We start from the raw sequence: 16,824 nt of genomic DNA, 5'->3' as shown, positions 1-16,824 counted from the left end.
TCGGTTTTTCGCACCCTCTTTTTCTCTTCCAATAAGAAAGTTAGATGAGAATTAAATGATATTCAGACCCAAGCAGGAAAAAAGTAAGTCACGTATTTGAAAACTCATTCTAAACTCTTTAGTGAAACAGAGTGCTTATGTAAGATTAGGATAATTGGCAGTTGAAGCCAGAGTTTCTACTTACCAAGTTTCCTATAGCCACTTCCAGAATTTAGCCCATCAGGTGACATATTGTTTTCATTACTTTCTCTTTTGAACTTAATGTTTATAACTTTCTTATCCTCTGAGTCTTTACACAGAACATGTTAACTCTGTTTTTATTGCATTTTGGGTAAATAAAAATGCAGTTAATCACTGTATCTTCCTAATAATCTAGCTGTGGGACACATCATGATCTTGCAGAGTGGTCTCACGTGGGGAACTCGGTCAGGCCTTGCAGTTAGACATACTGAGGTGTGAATATGATTACTTATTTCTGTGGCTTTGGACAAGTCACATAAGCTTTCTGAGCCAGTTTCCTCATCTTTAGGTTGGCGGTGACACTGCTCCTTGCATTGGTTTAAATGAGGTACTAGATGCAAAGCTCCAGGCATAATGCCTGGCTTGATGGAAGTGCTCAAGGGATGATAACATTTACCCATCTGGATTTTAGCTCCTTATTTGTACTTTTTTTTTTAAGCACAATTAGAACCTTTTACCTTATGGTTCAATTCAGGGTTTGTGCCTTTCATCTTTCAAATGATAAACTTTTTAAAAGTAGCCCTCTGTGTTTTTCATTTCTGCAGAAATCATGTACTTAGTAAATGTTGATGAAAATGTCAATAATCTGGGTAGTGATGCTAAACAAACAGGAAAGGAAAACTTTTGTTCCTTTCTGTTTTTCAGCTTTGTTTTAATTTAATCTAGGCATCTGTTTCTATTGATATACAGGCATTGAAAGAATCTAAGCTACGTGTAGGTTTTGTGATTTCTTCCCTTTTAATTTAGAAACCGGTACACAAACCCAGGATGATAGGGGTGCGTTGCATAGGTAAATTCTCAATGACTCAGTGGACACGGAGGTCTGTTCATTTGGCTAGCATTGTAGGTTCCGGCGTGACAGGTGCCCACCATTAACACCTTATAACTTTATTTATAGTGGATAATATAATACTATCAAAAAAAGAATTCCTGGAAAAATACAAAATAGCTCAATTAAAGGATTAGGGCGATACTGTTGGCCAGACCCTGGACAGCTGATAGTTTTGCATGTGATTTTCCTATTGAAATTCTCAGAGACCTTAAAAGAAGTTTACTGCAGTGTGAATCATAGAAGAAGGGGAAGGGAAAACAAGGATGACAGTGGAGAGATGATCATATACTATTTCATATTTCACTCTTTTTATATGATGAATTGTTGAAATAATTTTTAAAAATCCTTATATTCCTAGAGTAAGTCCCACTTAATCATAGTATGTTAATCTTTTTATGTAAGTACTTAATTCTGTTTGCTCATTTTTTTTTTTTTTTTGGTACACGGGCCTCTCACTGTTGTGGCCTCTCCCGTTGCGGAGCACAGGCTCCGGACGCGCAGGCTTAGCGGCCATGGCTCACGGGCCCAGCCGCTCCGCAGCATGTGGGATCCTCCCGGACTGGGGCACGAACCCGTGTCCCCTGCATCGGCAGGCGGACTCTCAACCACTGCGCCACCAGGGAAGCCCTGTTTGCTCAGTTTTAATTTAGGATTCACATCAGTATTTGGAAAGGAGGTTCATATGTAGTTTCCCTTTTGTGTACTTTCTTTGTTGGTTGATGGTATCAATATTATACCTTGCTGTTTAAATAAGAATTTGGAAAGTTCCCTTCCTTTCCTATGGTTTGAAATGGTTTAAATATTAATCAGAATTATCCCTTAAAACTTTCCTGGCATTCCCCCTCTGAAGCAATCTAGACCTGTTTTTTGTTGATTTATGTGTTTATCTATTGGAAGGTCAGTCAGCGAGGTAGCTTTCTGACTTATATTTCATTATAATAGTGACCTATTTAAGTCCCTCACCCACATAGTGTGATTCCTTAAGTGTATCTGAAGTATTATTTACTGAACATCTTCAATTCATACCGATGAAGCCCCTGCTAAATAAGGGTGAGGTGCTCTGTTGTTGTTGAGTTACTGTTTTCAGGAGTTGGTGGGTCTTTTTTATATGCAGCGTTTCATGGCATTTCACAATCACGTGTACCATGTGAAGGACGATTCCATATTTTTATTGTTGAGATGGTGATACTGTGAACTGTACTGTATGTTTACATTACTCTGTAGACCGTGATTACTGTCTTTGGTACACTTGGCGAGGGAGCCAGTTTTACTGAAGGGCATGTGGTATAGTATCCATCCTTCATAGACACGACTCATTTATCTCTTTCTTGTACATTGTACGTGCTCAGTAATTCTAGTGAATGAAATACTTTAGTATCTACTATGTGTTTGTTTGGGAAAGGTGTAAAAGACATGTTCTGAGAGATAATATGTTATGAATGCAAAATTGAATTAAATAAATGAAATATTAAGGTAACTATGTGTATTCAGATATATTAAAGGATTCAGTTTTACATATTTGTCCAGGGGAAAAATAATTTTCAGATGGAGCAAAAAGTAAATGTTGATTCGGTTGCCCTTATACCTGGCCTGAATTTACAAATTAATATAAAGAGCTAGGACTTCCCTGGTGGCGGAGTGGTTAAGAATCCGCCTGCCAATGCAGGGAACACAGGTTCGAGCCCTGGTCCGGGAAGATCCCACCTGCCGCGGAGCAGCTAAACCCGTGCACTACAACTACTGAGCCTGCGCTCTAGAGCCGGTGAGCCACAACTACTGAGCCCACGTGCCACAACTACTGAAGCCCACATGCCTAGAGCCTGTGCTCTGCAACAAGAGAAGCCACCACAATGAGAAACCTGTGCACTGCAACGAGGAGTAGCCCCCGCTTGCCACAACTAGAGAAAACCCACGCGCAGCAAAAAATAAATTTATTAAAAAAAAATAGAGCTAAAACTGTTTCAGCAGTATTTTTGCTTTTCTATATGAATTGGGCTATACAATGCTAGGAAACGGGAATCACAACGCCATAGTAACAATGGTGCAAAAAATGATAGTGTTGATCTAAATGTAGATGATAATGTTTATTTTAAAATGTGTTAAGGAAAAAGTATTGATAGTTGATAAGATTGTATTAGATTATGTTGAAGAGTTATTAACAAGCTATTTTTTCCTTTTCTTATAGATTTATCTAAAAACAGACTGGTTGAAGTTCCAATGGAATTGTGCCATTTTGTATCACTGGAAATTCTTAATCTGTATCATAATTGTATCAGAGTCATTCCGGAGGCCATCATTAATCTGCAGATGCTGACTTACTTAAATTTAAGGTAGGTTGACTATAAAGGTTATAATCAAATTCGATGAAAAAAAATAACTGCTTGCATTTCCATCAGTTTTTTTTTTCTTTGATCTTTTCTGATCACCCTTTGAAGTAAATCACATGAAGATTATTGAAGAAATATCTTTTCTAATACATTTGTGGTGCCGTTAATTTCGTTTTTGGCACTAGACTTCTCTGAATGTCAATAGGACAAGATGTTTTGGTTTCTTAAAATAATTTATACAGCATCATTTATACGTTTTGACTGTTTGGTACTTGGAAACTTGTTGGTATATTTTCTTCGGGTATTGACGTAGATTTTGGAGGAGGAAGCATGAAGGAAGTGGAAAAGGTTTGGGGGTTGGGACAAATTAGGGCCTTGCAGGTTTCGGGGTTATTGGTGCCATTCGGTTTGCTACCCAGCGCTGACTGAGCCTGTTCACGTTAGGCCACTGGAGAAAGTTAAGGAGAAGCACTGAGCAACTCCAGCAAGATACAAAGTTTGCTGTCTTTAGCCCATTAAATTAGGTCAGTGTTTGCTGAGGATGGGTCAATGTTCTGTATTGACTCTGATTAAGCACAACACAGTGTAACCTATGAATGCACTAAGTAGCCCTGAAGTTAAGAAAACTATTTTAAGGTCTAACTTTTAGACTTTGCTGCTGTGACTGTCAACTTCTCTGGCCAGATTTTGACTCCTTGTTTCCTAAATTCTTGACTCACATCTGGGATGTCAGGAGAGAAGGGGAGCTGTTTTATCAAATCTATCTCTGTTAAAACAAAGTTGCAAAGTTCAAGCCTTTGTGCAGCCTTCACTCTTGTCAGTTGCATTATCTTTTTATTTTATTTTATTTTTTTAAAGAAGATGGTAGGGGTAGGAGTTTTTAGTAATTTATTTATTTATTTTTGCTGTGCTGGGTCTTCGTTTCTGTGCGAGGGCTTTCTCTAGTTGTGGCAAGCGGGGGCCACTCTTCATCGCGGTGCGCGGGCCTCTGACTATCACGGCCTCTCTTGTTGCGGAACACAGGCTCCAGACACGCAGGCTCAGTAGTTGAGGCTCACGGGCCTAGTTGCTCCGCAGCATGTGGGGTCTTCCCAGACCAGGGCTCGAACCCGTGTCCCCTGCATTAGCAGGCAGATTCTCAACCACTACGCCACCAGGGAAGCCTCAGTTGCATTATCTTAATGCGCAAAGAGTAGCACCTAACTAGCAGGGCTTGTGCTGTGTAACAATATGCCAAACTTTAAACGACAGGATTCCCAGTAAACCAGGTATAGCATTAATTTATGATAGATAATAATGTCGTTTATTTTTTTAGGGTTTTTGTTGTTTGTTTTGCTTGACCACTGAGAGTTAGGAGTCTTCTGCAGCTTTCTTTGCAGTCAAAAATGGGTTTTCATCGCATTTCATTAGGACTGCGTATCTTTTTCCTTGGGAGTGAAAAATAAATCTTGGTCATGTTTTTAAGTGGCTCTTACTTATTTTTGGTAAATAAGATGTAGGTTACTATTAGGATAATCTAGAGGCTCAACCTATGTAACTTTCATTTTTCCAGGTTTCTAGTTCATTTGAGTTTTCTTGTGTAAGAGCCATTCATGCTGTTTCTTCTGCAACAGAATGTTGATTACCTTGTTGCCTGATAGAACCAGTAGAGTGGTGTCTACAGATATTGACTCATTATCTCCCTAAAACATCTGCCTTCTAATCCCAACCCATATAAGGGAAATAACCCAAGAGCTATGTAGTTGGTATGTTTACGTCACTTAACCTACTCCTGACACTTTCACCTCCAGCAGCCCTGCATGCAGCAAGTAAATAGATTTAACTTTGCATTGTTGTTTTAAATATATATATACACTGAGAAACTTTTGGCTATAGATGACATATTTCTTCTGGCATGATGTAAACTATAAAATTCTACAAATACTAGAGAATCTAATCTTAACTTTGTATTTTGCTTTAAAAGCATTAATAAAATTTGTTTTGATAGGGTGATTTTTACGTTGAGCCTAGTTTAGGGTAGAATAACGTTGCCGTCTTCAGATGGTAGAAAGACTATTTTGGAATATGAATCTCAGGAGTCTTTAATTCAAGAACAGAGAGAATTTGTTGAAACTGACAGTGGTTGAAGAGGAAGTGTATGGAGTATTGTAAACAAAGTTTGGTGATGAATTTCTAAGTAAAGGAAAGGAAATAAATAAAGGGATCATTAAGCACCCAACTTTTTTTTTTTTTTTTTTGGCTGTATGCGGGCCTCTCACTGTTGTGGCCTCTCCCGTCGCGGAGCACAGGCTCCGGACGCGCAGGCTCAGCGGCCATGGCCCACGGGCCCAGCTGCTCCGCGGCATGTGGGATCCTCCCAGACCAGGGCACGAACCCGTGTCCCCGGCATCAGCAGGCAGACTCTCAACCACTGCACCACCAGGGAAGCCCCGACATCTCCTACTTTAATATTACCATGTGTTAAGACATATTCTCTAGTGTTGAACTCTTTAAAGGAATTGATAACTAAATGGAGAAGATTAAGAAAAAGTATGTCTCTTACTTTTCAGAGATACTGTATCAGGGTATATGAAAAATGTATGTAAGTCCTCTAATCTCTTTGAAAGCCAGGCACTATATATACGTATATAACTATTATTATTATATTTTAATAAATCCACTAGGTTTTTAAAAAAATATTTACTTGTTTATTTGGTTGCGCCAGGTCTTAGTTGCAGCTCACTGGCTCCTTAGTTGCAGCACATGGGCTCCTTAGTTGTGGCACATGGGCTCCTTAGTTGTGTCATGTGAACTCTTAGTTGCAGCATGCATGTGGGATCTAGTTCCCTGACCAGGGATCAATCCCAGGCCCCCTGCATTGGGAACGTGGAGTCCTATCCACGGCGCCACCAGTGAAAATCCCTATACATATATAATTATTTTTGATGCCTTCTATCAAATTTACTTCATGAATGTAAACGTGTAATATAAAATAGTAACATAGGGCAATCTGAAAAGTGACCAGGAGATGGTCATCTTGTTTATTCAATTATAAGGCCTTTAATTCCTGTTTGATTATTGGGTTTAGTTGAAACATGTCCTCTAGGAATTGGACCCTTGGAATTGAGTTATTTCTCAGTTTGGGAATAATTTAAGGTGGAATGTTATGTTCGCATAAAAGATTTATTTGTAGCTTGTGAAATGGTAGGTGACTTATCTGTTTATCTCCAAATGTATAATAATATCTAGAAAATACCAGTGCCATCTAATTAAATTGTAAGTCTTCTAAGATATGCTGAGTAATGACATCACATGATAGTCATGTTGTCTATGTGAGTTTTTGCTGTCTTCAAACTCCCACCTCCACTCCCACACCCCACCTCCCCCCCCAAGCTGGTAACCAGGAGGAATTTAGAACGTTGTGCTTGTGTGTGATCATGACAGACGTCCCCTTCATAACAACCAGGGTTGAGCACTGTGGCCTTTTCATGTCTTTTCTACCCTTCATGAAAACTAAGTCAACAAAATAAAAGGTATTTCTTCTTGGGTATGGTGAAGAGGCATGGTGGAATTCTGTTGACTCTTGGCCTTTGGAGGAGAAACTGCCAATCCATTTAACTGCAAAAGAAACAGGGCACTCAGGTTGCTGCAAAAGGACTGCTTTGTAGGAGAGCTGCTGAGTCCCCTTCAATCTAATTTTTTCTCCGTGATAGTTACAAATGAGATATTATGGCAGCGGAAAAAAACTCATATTCTATTTTTTAGTAGTCCATTTGATTGAGTGATTGATTATTTTTTAATTGAAGTATAGTTGATGTACAGTATTATATAAGTTACAGGTGTACGACGTAGTGATTCACAATTTTTAAAGGCTGTGCTCCGTTTAAGTTATAAAATATTGGCTGTTTTCCCTGTGTTGTATAATATGTCCTCGTAGCTTATTTATTTTATACATAATAGTTTGTACCTCTTTATTTCCTACCCCTATATTGCCCCCCACTTCCCTCTTCCTACTGGTAACCTCTAGTTTGTTCTCTGTATCTGTGAGTCTGTTTCTTTTTTATTATATTCACTAGTTTGTTTTATTTTTTAGATTCCACATATAAACAGTATCATACAGATTTTGAAAAGACATTTTCTAGACAGAAGCATTTAATCAAATTGTCACTCATTTAGATGTGTTGGGGAAGTCTGTATAAATTTCAGAAAATTAAAGAAATACCGTAAATTACTTTTGAGCACACAGTGTAGACTGGCTCAGATATAGCATGGTGTGAAACAGCTTTAACAGATAGGCAAGTTCAGTGGCCTTTATCAATAAATACCCCGAACACTTTCTTTTCTGTAGTGCTTAGAATTTTTTCTCTTATTTCTATTAGCCAGAGAAAAAGAGTTGCTCGAAAAAGTAGTGCAGAGAAGCTGCTTTTCAAGTTCCACAGATTTCATGTTTCTATACTTAAAATTAAACATGATCTCACTGTGTTTTTAACATTTTTCTCTTTTTAAATAAATCACAGGTAGACATTGCTGATTTTGTATGTTCCAAAATGAGAGAGAGATCCTGTGAAGGGACTTTGAATGCATGGGAACCAGTCAAACTTGATTACACCCTCCAGGATGCGTTGCATGTTCCAGCCGAGTAAACCGTCATAAATATTTGATGGTGTTGGTGATAATGATGACAGTGGAGGTGATGGTGGTGGTGGTGGTGAGTCACTGCCTCACCAGCTTCTTGGCTGACAGGATCTCTCAGCAACATTATCTTCAAATGTCAGATGGCTTCGTGCCAGCATTCCAGTTCCCATCTTAGACTAGAGACGGGTTTATTTAGCACATGGAAAGAAAACCTTCACTGTGAAACACAGTTAAAAACACGGAAGTGTTTTCTAGTTTTTCCTCTCGTGACAGAAATGTCCTGTTTGTGGAAAACATTAATTTATCGCTGTTTATGTAGCCTGCGTTCTGAGGAACTGGGCTTTTAATCTTTGCTTCTTGGTGTTCACAACAAAAGGTTATGTTGATTTAATGTATGTGCTACTGGGTCTCTTCCTGTTAGAAAGTGTCTTAATCCAAGAAATGTGGCCAAGAACAATAAAAGTGATTAAGCAAGGCTTGTTCCTATATGGGAACAAACGCTTTGAACCTGGGTTACACAGGAAAGCCTCACAAAATGTAAAATCTGTTTTAAATTGTTGGAGAGATTGTTGTTGATGAGACTCAGGCAGAAAATGTACCTTAGAAAACTAGAAGAACCCAGGGCAGAGAGGCTTTTGGCGGGTGTAATGGTGTTGTGAATGCAACTAAGAATAGGGAGCTTAGCTTAAAAGTTTCATCTCAGAGAGGTTCTGGAATAGAGGCAGCGAGGATATGCAAGTTCCTTACAGCATTTGATCGTAGTCCTTCCAGAACTCTCGATGTGGTTTTACTTTCCTGGGGTGAAACGCACAGAGCCAGAAGCTGGTTTACTCGTTAGAAGCGCCTTTCTCTCCCAGCCTCCTAGGAGTGGATGGTGAGGCCTTGTCTGTAGAGAAGGGGGCCGTCTCTTGAGCAAAATGTTATCACGCCATACAAGGAATCCTTTTTGGCTACTTTCTCTGAAGCCTGGCATCCTTTTGGCTGCTACACAATGTGCAGAAAGAGCCAACTTCCCGATGACTGTATAACCTGTATCCCCACATTCCTTTGGGGGCTCATTTGGAGAATTCATCTTTAAACCTCAGACTATAGCTCTGTATTTGCAGGGCTTGGGAGAAGCATCCTACATGCTAGGATTGCCTTAGAAAGCACAGATTTAATATTTTTTGTTATGAACAGAAAATGAAGTTTCATTGTTCCTAAGAATTTTGATTTCTATCCCTAGGAAATATACCTTCTCCTTGTGACTGACCTTTCTGAAGAAAGTCTCAGTTGTAGGATAGTGTTTTTTTTCTTTCTAGAAACGGAGAAAATGGACGATGTCTTCTTAAACTGGAAAAGGGGAGGAATTTTGCTCAGTTCAAACTTGCATCCCTCTTTCTTTTGTGAAGATCTTATCTCATTCAAAGGGGAAGGGAGAATATTTTAGTGTATGTATTTTGGAACTGGCTTGTGGTGACTAGGTTGTGTTTTGTGAATTGACAGTCAGCAGGAAGACACCAAAACACAATGAACCATGTTGGAATTTGGAAGTATCATCTTAAAATTTGAAGGTATTTTTCATAGAATGCTGGAGTTGGAAGTGGTCACCAGAGTCGTCCATTGCAGGAGCGGCAACTTGTGGTTTAAGCCTTGCCTTTTCTAATGTGCTCACTGGGCGTTTGTTTTTAAGGTGGAACCTTGAGTAAACAGTCCCTAAAAATTTTAGTATACTTAGAAATTACTGTGGCTGTAAAGTTATTGGTGTTGGTAGTTGAAGGGCTTCATTAAATGCGAATGAGTTCGTAATAGGTATTTCTTATCAGATTCCATTCCTTTTAGTATAACCCATGCTTGGCAAGACTTCCAAAAGGGATTTTTCCATTCTACACATCACCTGACCACAGACGTTTCTTGAGATCAGTGTTTGTATTGAAAAAAAGAACAGAGAGACACAAAAGGGGCATTATAGCTTTGATAGCCAGACTGCTGTCAGAATGTGCTGGTTTTGTTTTCAGTTCTGCTTCTGATCTTAATAAAGTTTTTAAGATCTTTGTGCTGCAGATTTGCTTTCGGAAAATAGGGTGAACACTCACACCTAATTCATTGTATAGATTTTTTGTTTATGGAAATTCTCAAAATTGTTTCTGCAAGCTCCCACCAAGCTTCAGGCTCCAAATGAGCAAGCAGATTACATTTATTTTTCTCACTAGACAGGCCAAAGTCCTTTGAAACATTGTCACTTCATCAATCATCAACCTATGTTTACTCCAAGAGCATTACAGTTTACCAAGTCTTATAACAAGTGCTGTAGATGAGAAGAGGGAAAGGAAGAAAAACAGAGCATCAACATGTGAAAGGAGGTGTGGAAGTTTGAAATAACTTTCACCATTGTCGTCATCACGATCATCATCATCATCATCACTTCTTAATAGCTAAGTAGGATTTCGTTGTTACACCATCATATTTGAGCCCTTCAACAGCCCTTCACTTTATTTATTTATTTATTTTAAAAATATTTATTTATTTATTTTGTCTGCGCCGAGCCTTTGTTGCGGCACGCGGGATCTTCACTGTGGCATGCGGGATCTTTAGTTGCGGCATGCACGATGCATGTGGGATCTAGTTTCCTGACCACGGATTGAACCCTGGCTCCCTGCGTTGGGAACGCGGAGTCTTACGCACTGGACCACCAGTGAAGTCCCAACAGCCCTTTACTTTAGGTAGGAAATAGGAAAGTGATTTATCCCTAGGATACACTATTTCATAAATAAGAATAATAGGAATTAGTGGAACTTATTTCTATGACATTTATTATTTGCTCAGCACTTTCACCGTTGTCATCTTGCTTAACGCTGTGCTCTGATGCATTCCATCCTCCTTTGAATCGTTTCAGAATCATAAACATGGTTGTTACAGAATTTTCCAGGACGCCAACTAAATATTTAAATAAGGAAGTTAAAAATATTCATACTGCTATATTCATACTTGATTCCCTTTTTAAATTTCTAACACTTATACATTTGTGCCTTTGTTTTTTCCTTTATTCATTTTTTCAGAAGTTTGTCTGTTTTTATTGTGTTTCTTTTTAAAAATCAGCTTTTACGTTTAACGACTGTTGATATTTTCCTTTTCATTAATTTCTGATATTATCTATCATATTTCCTTTGGTCTATTTTCTTGTAGTTTTATTCTTTTTCTAATTCCTGGAATTTCTAGTTATTTTTCTCTTCTCATAAGAGCATTTAAGGCCATGGATTTCCCGGTACTTAGTGCTTTAGCTGATGCCTAAAAGTTTTGATGTACGGTATTTTAAAAAATCACTCCTAAATCTTTTCTGATTTCCAGTATTTCATTTTTGACCCATGAGTTTCCTATAGAATATATATACATTTCAAAATTTTTATTGGAGTACAGTTGCTTTACAATGTTGTGTTAGTTTCTACCGTACAGCAAAGTGAATCAGCTATACGAATACATATATCCCCTTTTTTTGGATTTCCTTCCCATTTAGGTCACACAGAGCACTGAGTAGAGTTCCCTGTGCTATACAGTAGGTTCTCATTAGTTATCTATTTTATACATGGTATCAATAGTGTATATATGTCAATTCCAATCTCGCAATTCATCCCACCCCACCCCTTTCCTCCTTGGTATCCATACGTTTGTTCTCTACGTCTGTGTCTCTATTTCTGTAAATAAGATCATCTGTACCAATTTTTTCAGATTCCACATGTATGCGTTAATATACGATATTTGTTTTTCTCTTTCTGACTCACTTCACTCTGTATGACAGTCTCTAGTTCCATCCCTGTCTCTACAAATGACCCAATTTCATTACTTTTTATGGCTGAGTAATATTCCATTGTGTATATGTACCACATCTCCTTTATCCATTCCTCTGTTGATGGGCATTTAGATTGTTTCCATGACCTGACTATTGTAAATAGTGCTGCAATGAACATTGGGGTGCATGTGTCTTTTTGAATTATGGTTTTCTCTGGGTATATGCCCAGTAGTGAGATTGCTGGATCGTATGGTAATTCTATTTTTAGTTTTTTAAGGAACCTCCATACTGTTCTCCATAGTGGCCGTATCAATTTACATTCCCACCAACAGTGCAAGAGGGTTCCCTTTTCTCCACACCTTCTCCAGCATTTATCGTTTGTAGATTTTGTGATGATGGCTGTTCTGACTGGTGTGAGGTGATACCTCATTGTGGTTTTGATTTGCATTTCTCTAATGATTAGTGATGTTGAGCATCTTTCATGTGTTTGTTGACCATCTGTATGTCTTCTTTGGAGAAATGTCTGTTTAGGTCTTCTGCCCATTTTTGGACTGGGTTGTTTGTTTTTTTTGATATTGAGTCGTTTGTATATTTTGGAGATAGAATATATTTTTATAGTTATCTTTTAAAATTGATTTTTAATTTAATTGCATTGTGTTTGGAGAATATTTTGTTTGATATTGATTCTTTAGATTGGTTGATATTTGCTTTATAGTCTATGCATAGTTAAATTTATAAATATTACACATGAGCTTGAAAAGAATGTATGCTAAGTGTTGTGTACAGGATTCTAGTAAATCCACTAAGTATAACTTACTGTTGCTTTTGCATCTCACTTATTTTAGGGTTTACTCTCCTTCCTTTACAATATGCATCCTTAAATAGTTCATTCAGTGAGGGTACGTAAATACAGTCTTCTTTCTGAAATGTCTTTCCTCATTCTTAGAAGATTCAATTATTTGTACAAAATTTTCATTTGTACTAGTATAAAGTTTTAAGTTGACAGTTCTTTTCTATTGTATATCAAAGACAGTATGCCTTCTGGCCTCTGTCTTGCTATAGAAAAATCCTTGCTTGTCTACATATTTTAAGTTTGTAGAAAATCTTCTATATTTTTCCATTTGATTTCTTCCCATATCTTTGTCTTTGGTGTTTCTGTACTTTATGCTATGATATGTATAGATATATATTATTTTGATTTACCTGACTGTACACTTTATTTTGCTTCCTGAGTCTGAAGACTCATGTCTTTCATCAATTCTAGAAAAATTTATTTTTTTTAAATATTGTGCTTTCCTCTATTTCTCTATCATTTCTGTCTTCTTTGTATACTCCCTATTAGTTATATGTTAGACCTCTCATTCTTTCACATTTTTTAGTCTCTTTCTTCGTTCTTATTTTTTTATATTTGGGGTATTTTTCAAGCATGAATATGCCTTTAACATATTGAGAGTGAAAGTACAGTAATACTTGGAAAGCAGGAAAAATTGTAGCACCATGGGATTCCTTAATGGAGAAGACTCTTAGTGATTGAGATGTGTAGCACAGGAACTATACATTTTGACTCATTAGTGAAATCTTATGCACTCTCTTACTCTTATAATAGTATACTTTGTTGGTTGCCTAAAAACAACTTAATCCTGAATTCCTTTGAGTTGTTTATTTTATTATAAAACTTGATAAGAACCAGTCTTGTTGCCTTCGACCTTAAATTGAAGTTTGTGAGAATTTGACTTCTTAATCTTCAATCCTTTCTTTGTTGAACTCTGCTTTTTCTATCTTGTCAGCATCCTCCATACCTTCTTCCCTGGAATTAGGACTTTAAGGAAGTAGGATTTGACTGCAGTCTGGAGGTATAATAAGGGAGGCCAACCCAGGGCTTCCCTTTGTTCTCTTAGTGTTCTTTGTTGCTTGTTAGTAACGATTACAGTAACTGGACAAATAAAGTTTTTTATAAGAGTTGCTTTTGAGAAAAAGAGACGCATTATTGGTTTTCTGAGTTTCCCAATCCAGATCTAAATGTATCACTTCATTTTCAAAAGTAATGAAACATACACTGTAGTGGCTAGAAAATTGCAGAATATTATGTTAAAAATATTATCCTACTTCTGAAAGGAGTGCTTGTGCTCTGAGAACTCAGGGAGGGGAAATTTTGATAAAATAATGTAGCCAGGAGTTTCAGCATGTGTAATAGTTCCAAACAACATTTTGTTTTCATGGACAAGAAAGTCAAGAATAAATGCATAGTCTGTAGTGCTTTATCTAGAAAGAGTCAAGGGGTTGGGTGCTTAGGGTACAAAAGGAGTGGTTGTGAGGTGAGCAGGTTATTCTGTAAGGCATTTTTTTCATCTCCTGTCATCTCTTGGAATACCTTTATACTCTCTGGACCAGATGGACTGTCAGAACAGATGGAATGAGATGATCTCTCTGAATGGTGAGATCCAAATAACCAGAAGATTTGGGTCATTTTGAGAGTTGGATCGTGTGGAACTGTATTATCTATTAATCCCAGCTTATCTACCTTATCCTCATGAAATCAGGCAGTGTGTTTCTGAAACTCCCATTTGGCAACTGGCAAACCATCACAGAAAGGGATGGGAAAATAATATGAGAAAATTGATCCATTCTACTGAATGATTAGTCCTTCTGTTCATGAATAGAGAGCAACAGAACTGGAGAAAACCTGCCTGCCAAATTCCCTAGGAGAGAAGAAGTTACATATTTCTAACCACAGGGATGCCATTAGATACATTAGGGTGTAAGTAGAACACCATCTCCTAAAAGTATAGTCTATGGAAAAGTGTTATGTTGGATGTTAATAGGTGTGCTTGCTTTAAAAAAAAGTCCACGTAAAACAAACAAAAAAAATCCACGTATTGTGCTATCAGAACTCTCCTCCCTTGTTTTGTGAGGTCTACCTATTAGCATCTCCTAGAGTGTGCTTTTCAGAACACCATTTTGTGAACACTGATTTAGAAGAATGTTTATCACCTAAAGATTTAGGAACTGACCTCATGTCTAAAAAACGATGAGGTAAGAAAGTATGTGCCTTCGTGATGCCCTGTTCAGAGGCCAAGATATCTGTATGGACTGGATGTGTTGAAAGACACGATGAAATGTGAGTAGAAAGAGAAAGGCCCAGGAAGTACGGCAGCATAGAGTGTGTTCACACAGCTGCCATCCAGGTTGATTTATTCTTTATTTAGCACCTTTTAAATATGTATAAATCTGAATTTTGTTTATTATTAATGATCAATTAAAATATGCAATTAATTTTGAGAAAAAATAAGTACTGAAAAGTGCAAAGAATGTATCAATCACTCGCTGAGTACTCAAGTTTAAGGTTTTTTTCTTCTCCCCCGCTCCTTAATAAGATTGAACTTTTTCTGGAGGGCGTGAGGGGATTTTTTCAGTTTCTGGGTGCTCTGTATTATGTAATGAGGAAAAGAATGACCTTGACCAAAAGTCTAAAGCAGCTGGGTCTTTATATTAAATTGTCTGCCCGGAAATTTCATTGTTGAAACACCAGTCGCTGTGGCTAAAACTAATCACCTGTTAAAGGGTAATTCTTTTTAAAAAGGTAAATTCATGACTCTCATACAAATAGAAAATGTACATCTGTCGAAGATTGTATTTAACCCATTAATTAATGAAGGAACCAGTAGAATGTTATATCCTGTTTAAAGGAGGATTCAACACACACACACACACACACACACACACACACACACACACACTAGTGGGCTTACTGAAGTAAATTTACAAATAGTTGCAAAGCTGGTCAGTATCCAGTAGTCAGTTATAATTCCTCTACACTCATCATGATTCACCTGTATTTCTGTGGACAAAAGTGATTTGCATTACTATCCATTTCTACAAACACAGAGTTGTACAGTAACTCAAGGACAATGAATAGCAGAGATAATCTGGGAGGGTGTGCTAGACGAGACCCCCAGTAATGGTTTTTGTCACAGTTTTTCCAGATACACCAAATAATTTAATTTATATCACCACGTGCAAGAACTGTATAGCTCTGTGAACTATTTGAACAGGACTATAGGTAGAAGAAAAAAATAAAGAGGTGTTCAGTGGGATTGTGAAACTCTTCCTTTCAGATCCTGTGTTCTAAAGACTGTGAAGGGCTGTTTGCACGTAGGTGGGCAGGGAGGACTGAGGATATAGTGAGAGTGCTTTGAAGGCAGTGCATTGCTTTCACTTTTGTTTGGCCATTTAAATGGATTATCTTCAGGGAATTTAAGTAAACTGATATGAGTGGTGGCCCCTCTGGTGCATTAGTCCCTGCAAGAGACCGCTGTGACCTCAGTACCAGGAGAGAACACCTGGGGACTTCGGCAGAGGCAACCTTTGAGCATCTGACAGTGGTGTCCAAATCTGCAGACACTTGTTTAAAGAGTTGTTTAGGACGAGTCTGGAATCCTTCATTCCACCTTACAGGATAAGACCCATAAAGGAAGTCTCACTTTCTTTATTCCTTAAGAGTCACTCATTTTTTATCTTAAATTTGAGAAACCCAGTAGGAAATATTTGCTGCTCCAGCACTTTTAAAATGTAAGATCCACATTCAAGTAGGAGGTAAGGGTATACCAGCTCAGAGGGATGTTGCCTATCTTGGTAGGAGTTAATAAGCTTTAGGATTCATGTACATTTCACATTTTCTCAGTGTTTAGAACAGGTTCTTCGGCAGAGTGGCACTCAGTAAGTGTAGGAAATAATTAGCTTCCTTTCAGCATTTGACACCGTAGCATCTTCCTCCCTTGATTTGGTCACATGCTTTCCTGCTCACTTTTCTACTTCTTTCTGTCTCTTCTCTATTCGATGTTCTTTCTCTTCCTGCACCTTAATGCTAGTATTCCCCAAAGCCCCATCTTTGGTCCTTAAATCTTCTCTCTCAGACCTCATGCCTTATGTGTGTGTATCCAATACATTCTCTGTCACTTTGACTCATTTTAACACTAGTCCTTATTTTCCCAATGGACTAAAATTCAATTCCTCTTAGATGGAACACCTCAAAGTTCAACATGGGC

General features: G+C 37.9%; 1 protein-coding gene across 6 annotated transcripts in view; it reads left to right on the top strand.

Annotated features, from left to right (window-relative positions):
- The window catches only part of LRCH1 (leucine rich repeats and calponin homology domain containing 1), a 190,933-nt gene that overhangs the window by 88,181 nt on the left and 85,928 nt on the right, over positions 1–16,824 (top strand). For all 6 annotated transcript variants that reach the window (XR_009536810.1, XM_060129319.1, XM_060129316.1 and 3 more), the window contains exon 2: positions 3,258–3,402. Coding sequence is in view for 5 of the 6 variants with exons in the window: in XM_060129319.1 (XP_059985302.1) it covers positions 3,258–3,402 (145 nt within the window). In the remaining variant the exon portion in view is untranslated. The remainder of the gene's footprint in view (positions 1–3,257; positions 3,403–16,824) is intronic.

This window comes from Lagenorhynchus albirostris, chromosome 18 (genome assembly GCF_949774975.1).
Source record: "Lagenorhynchus albirostris chromosome 18, mLagAlb1.1, whole genome shotgun sequence".
Taxonomy (NCBI): domain Eukaryota; kingdom Metazoa; phylum Chordata; class Mammalia; order Artiodactyla; family Delphinidae; genus Lagenorhynchus; species Lagenorhynchus albirostris.
This window is presented reverse-complemented; position numbering and strand designations above follow the sequence as displayed.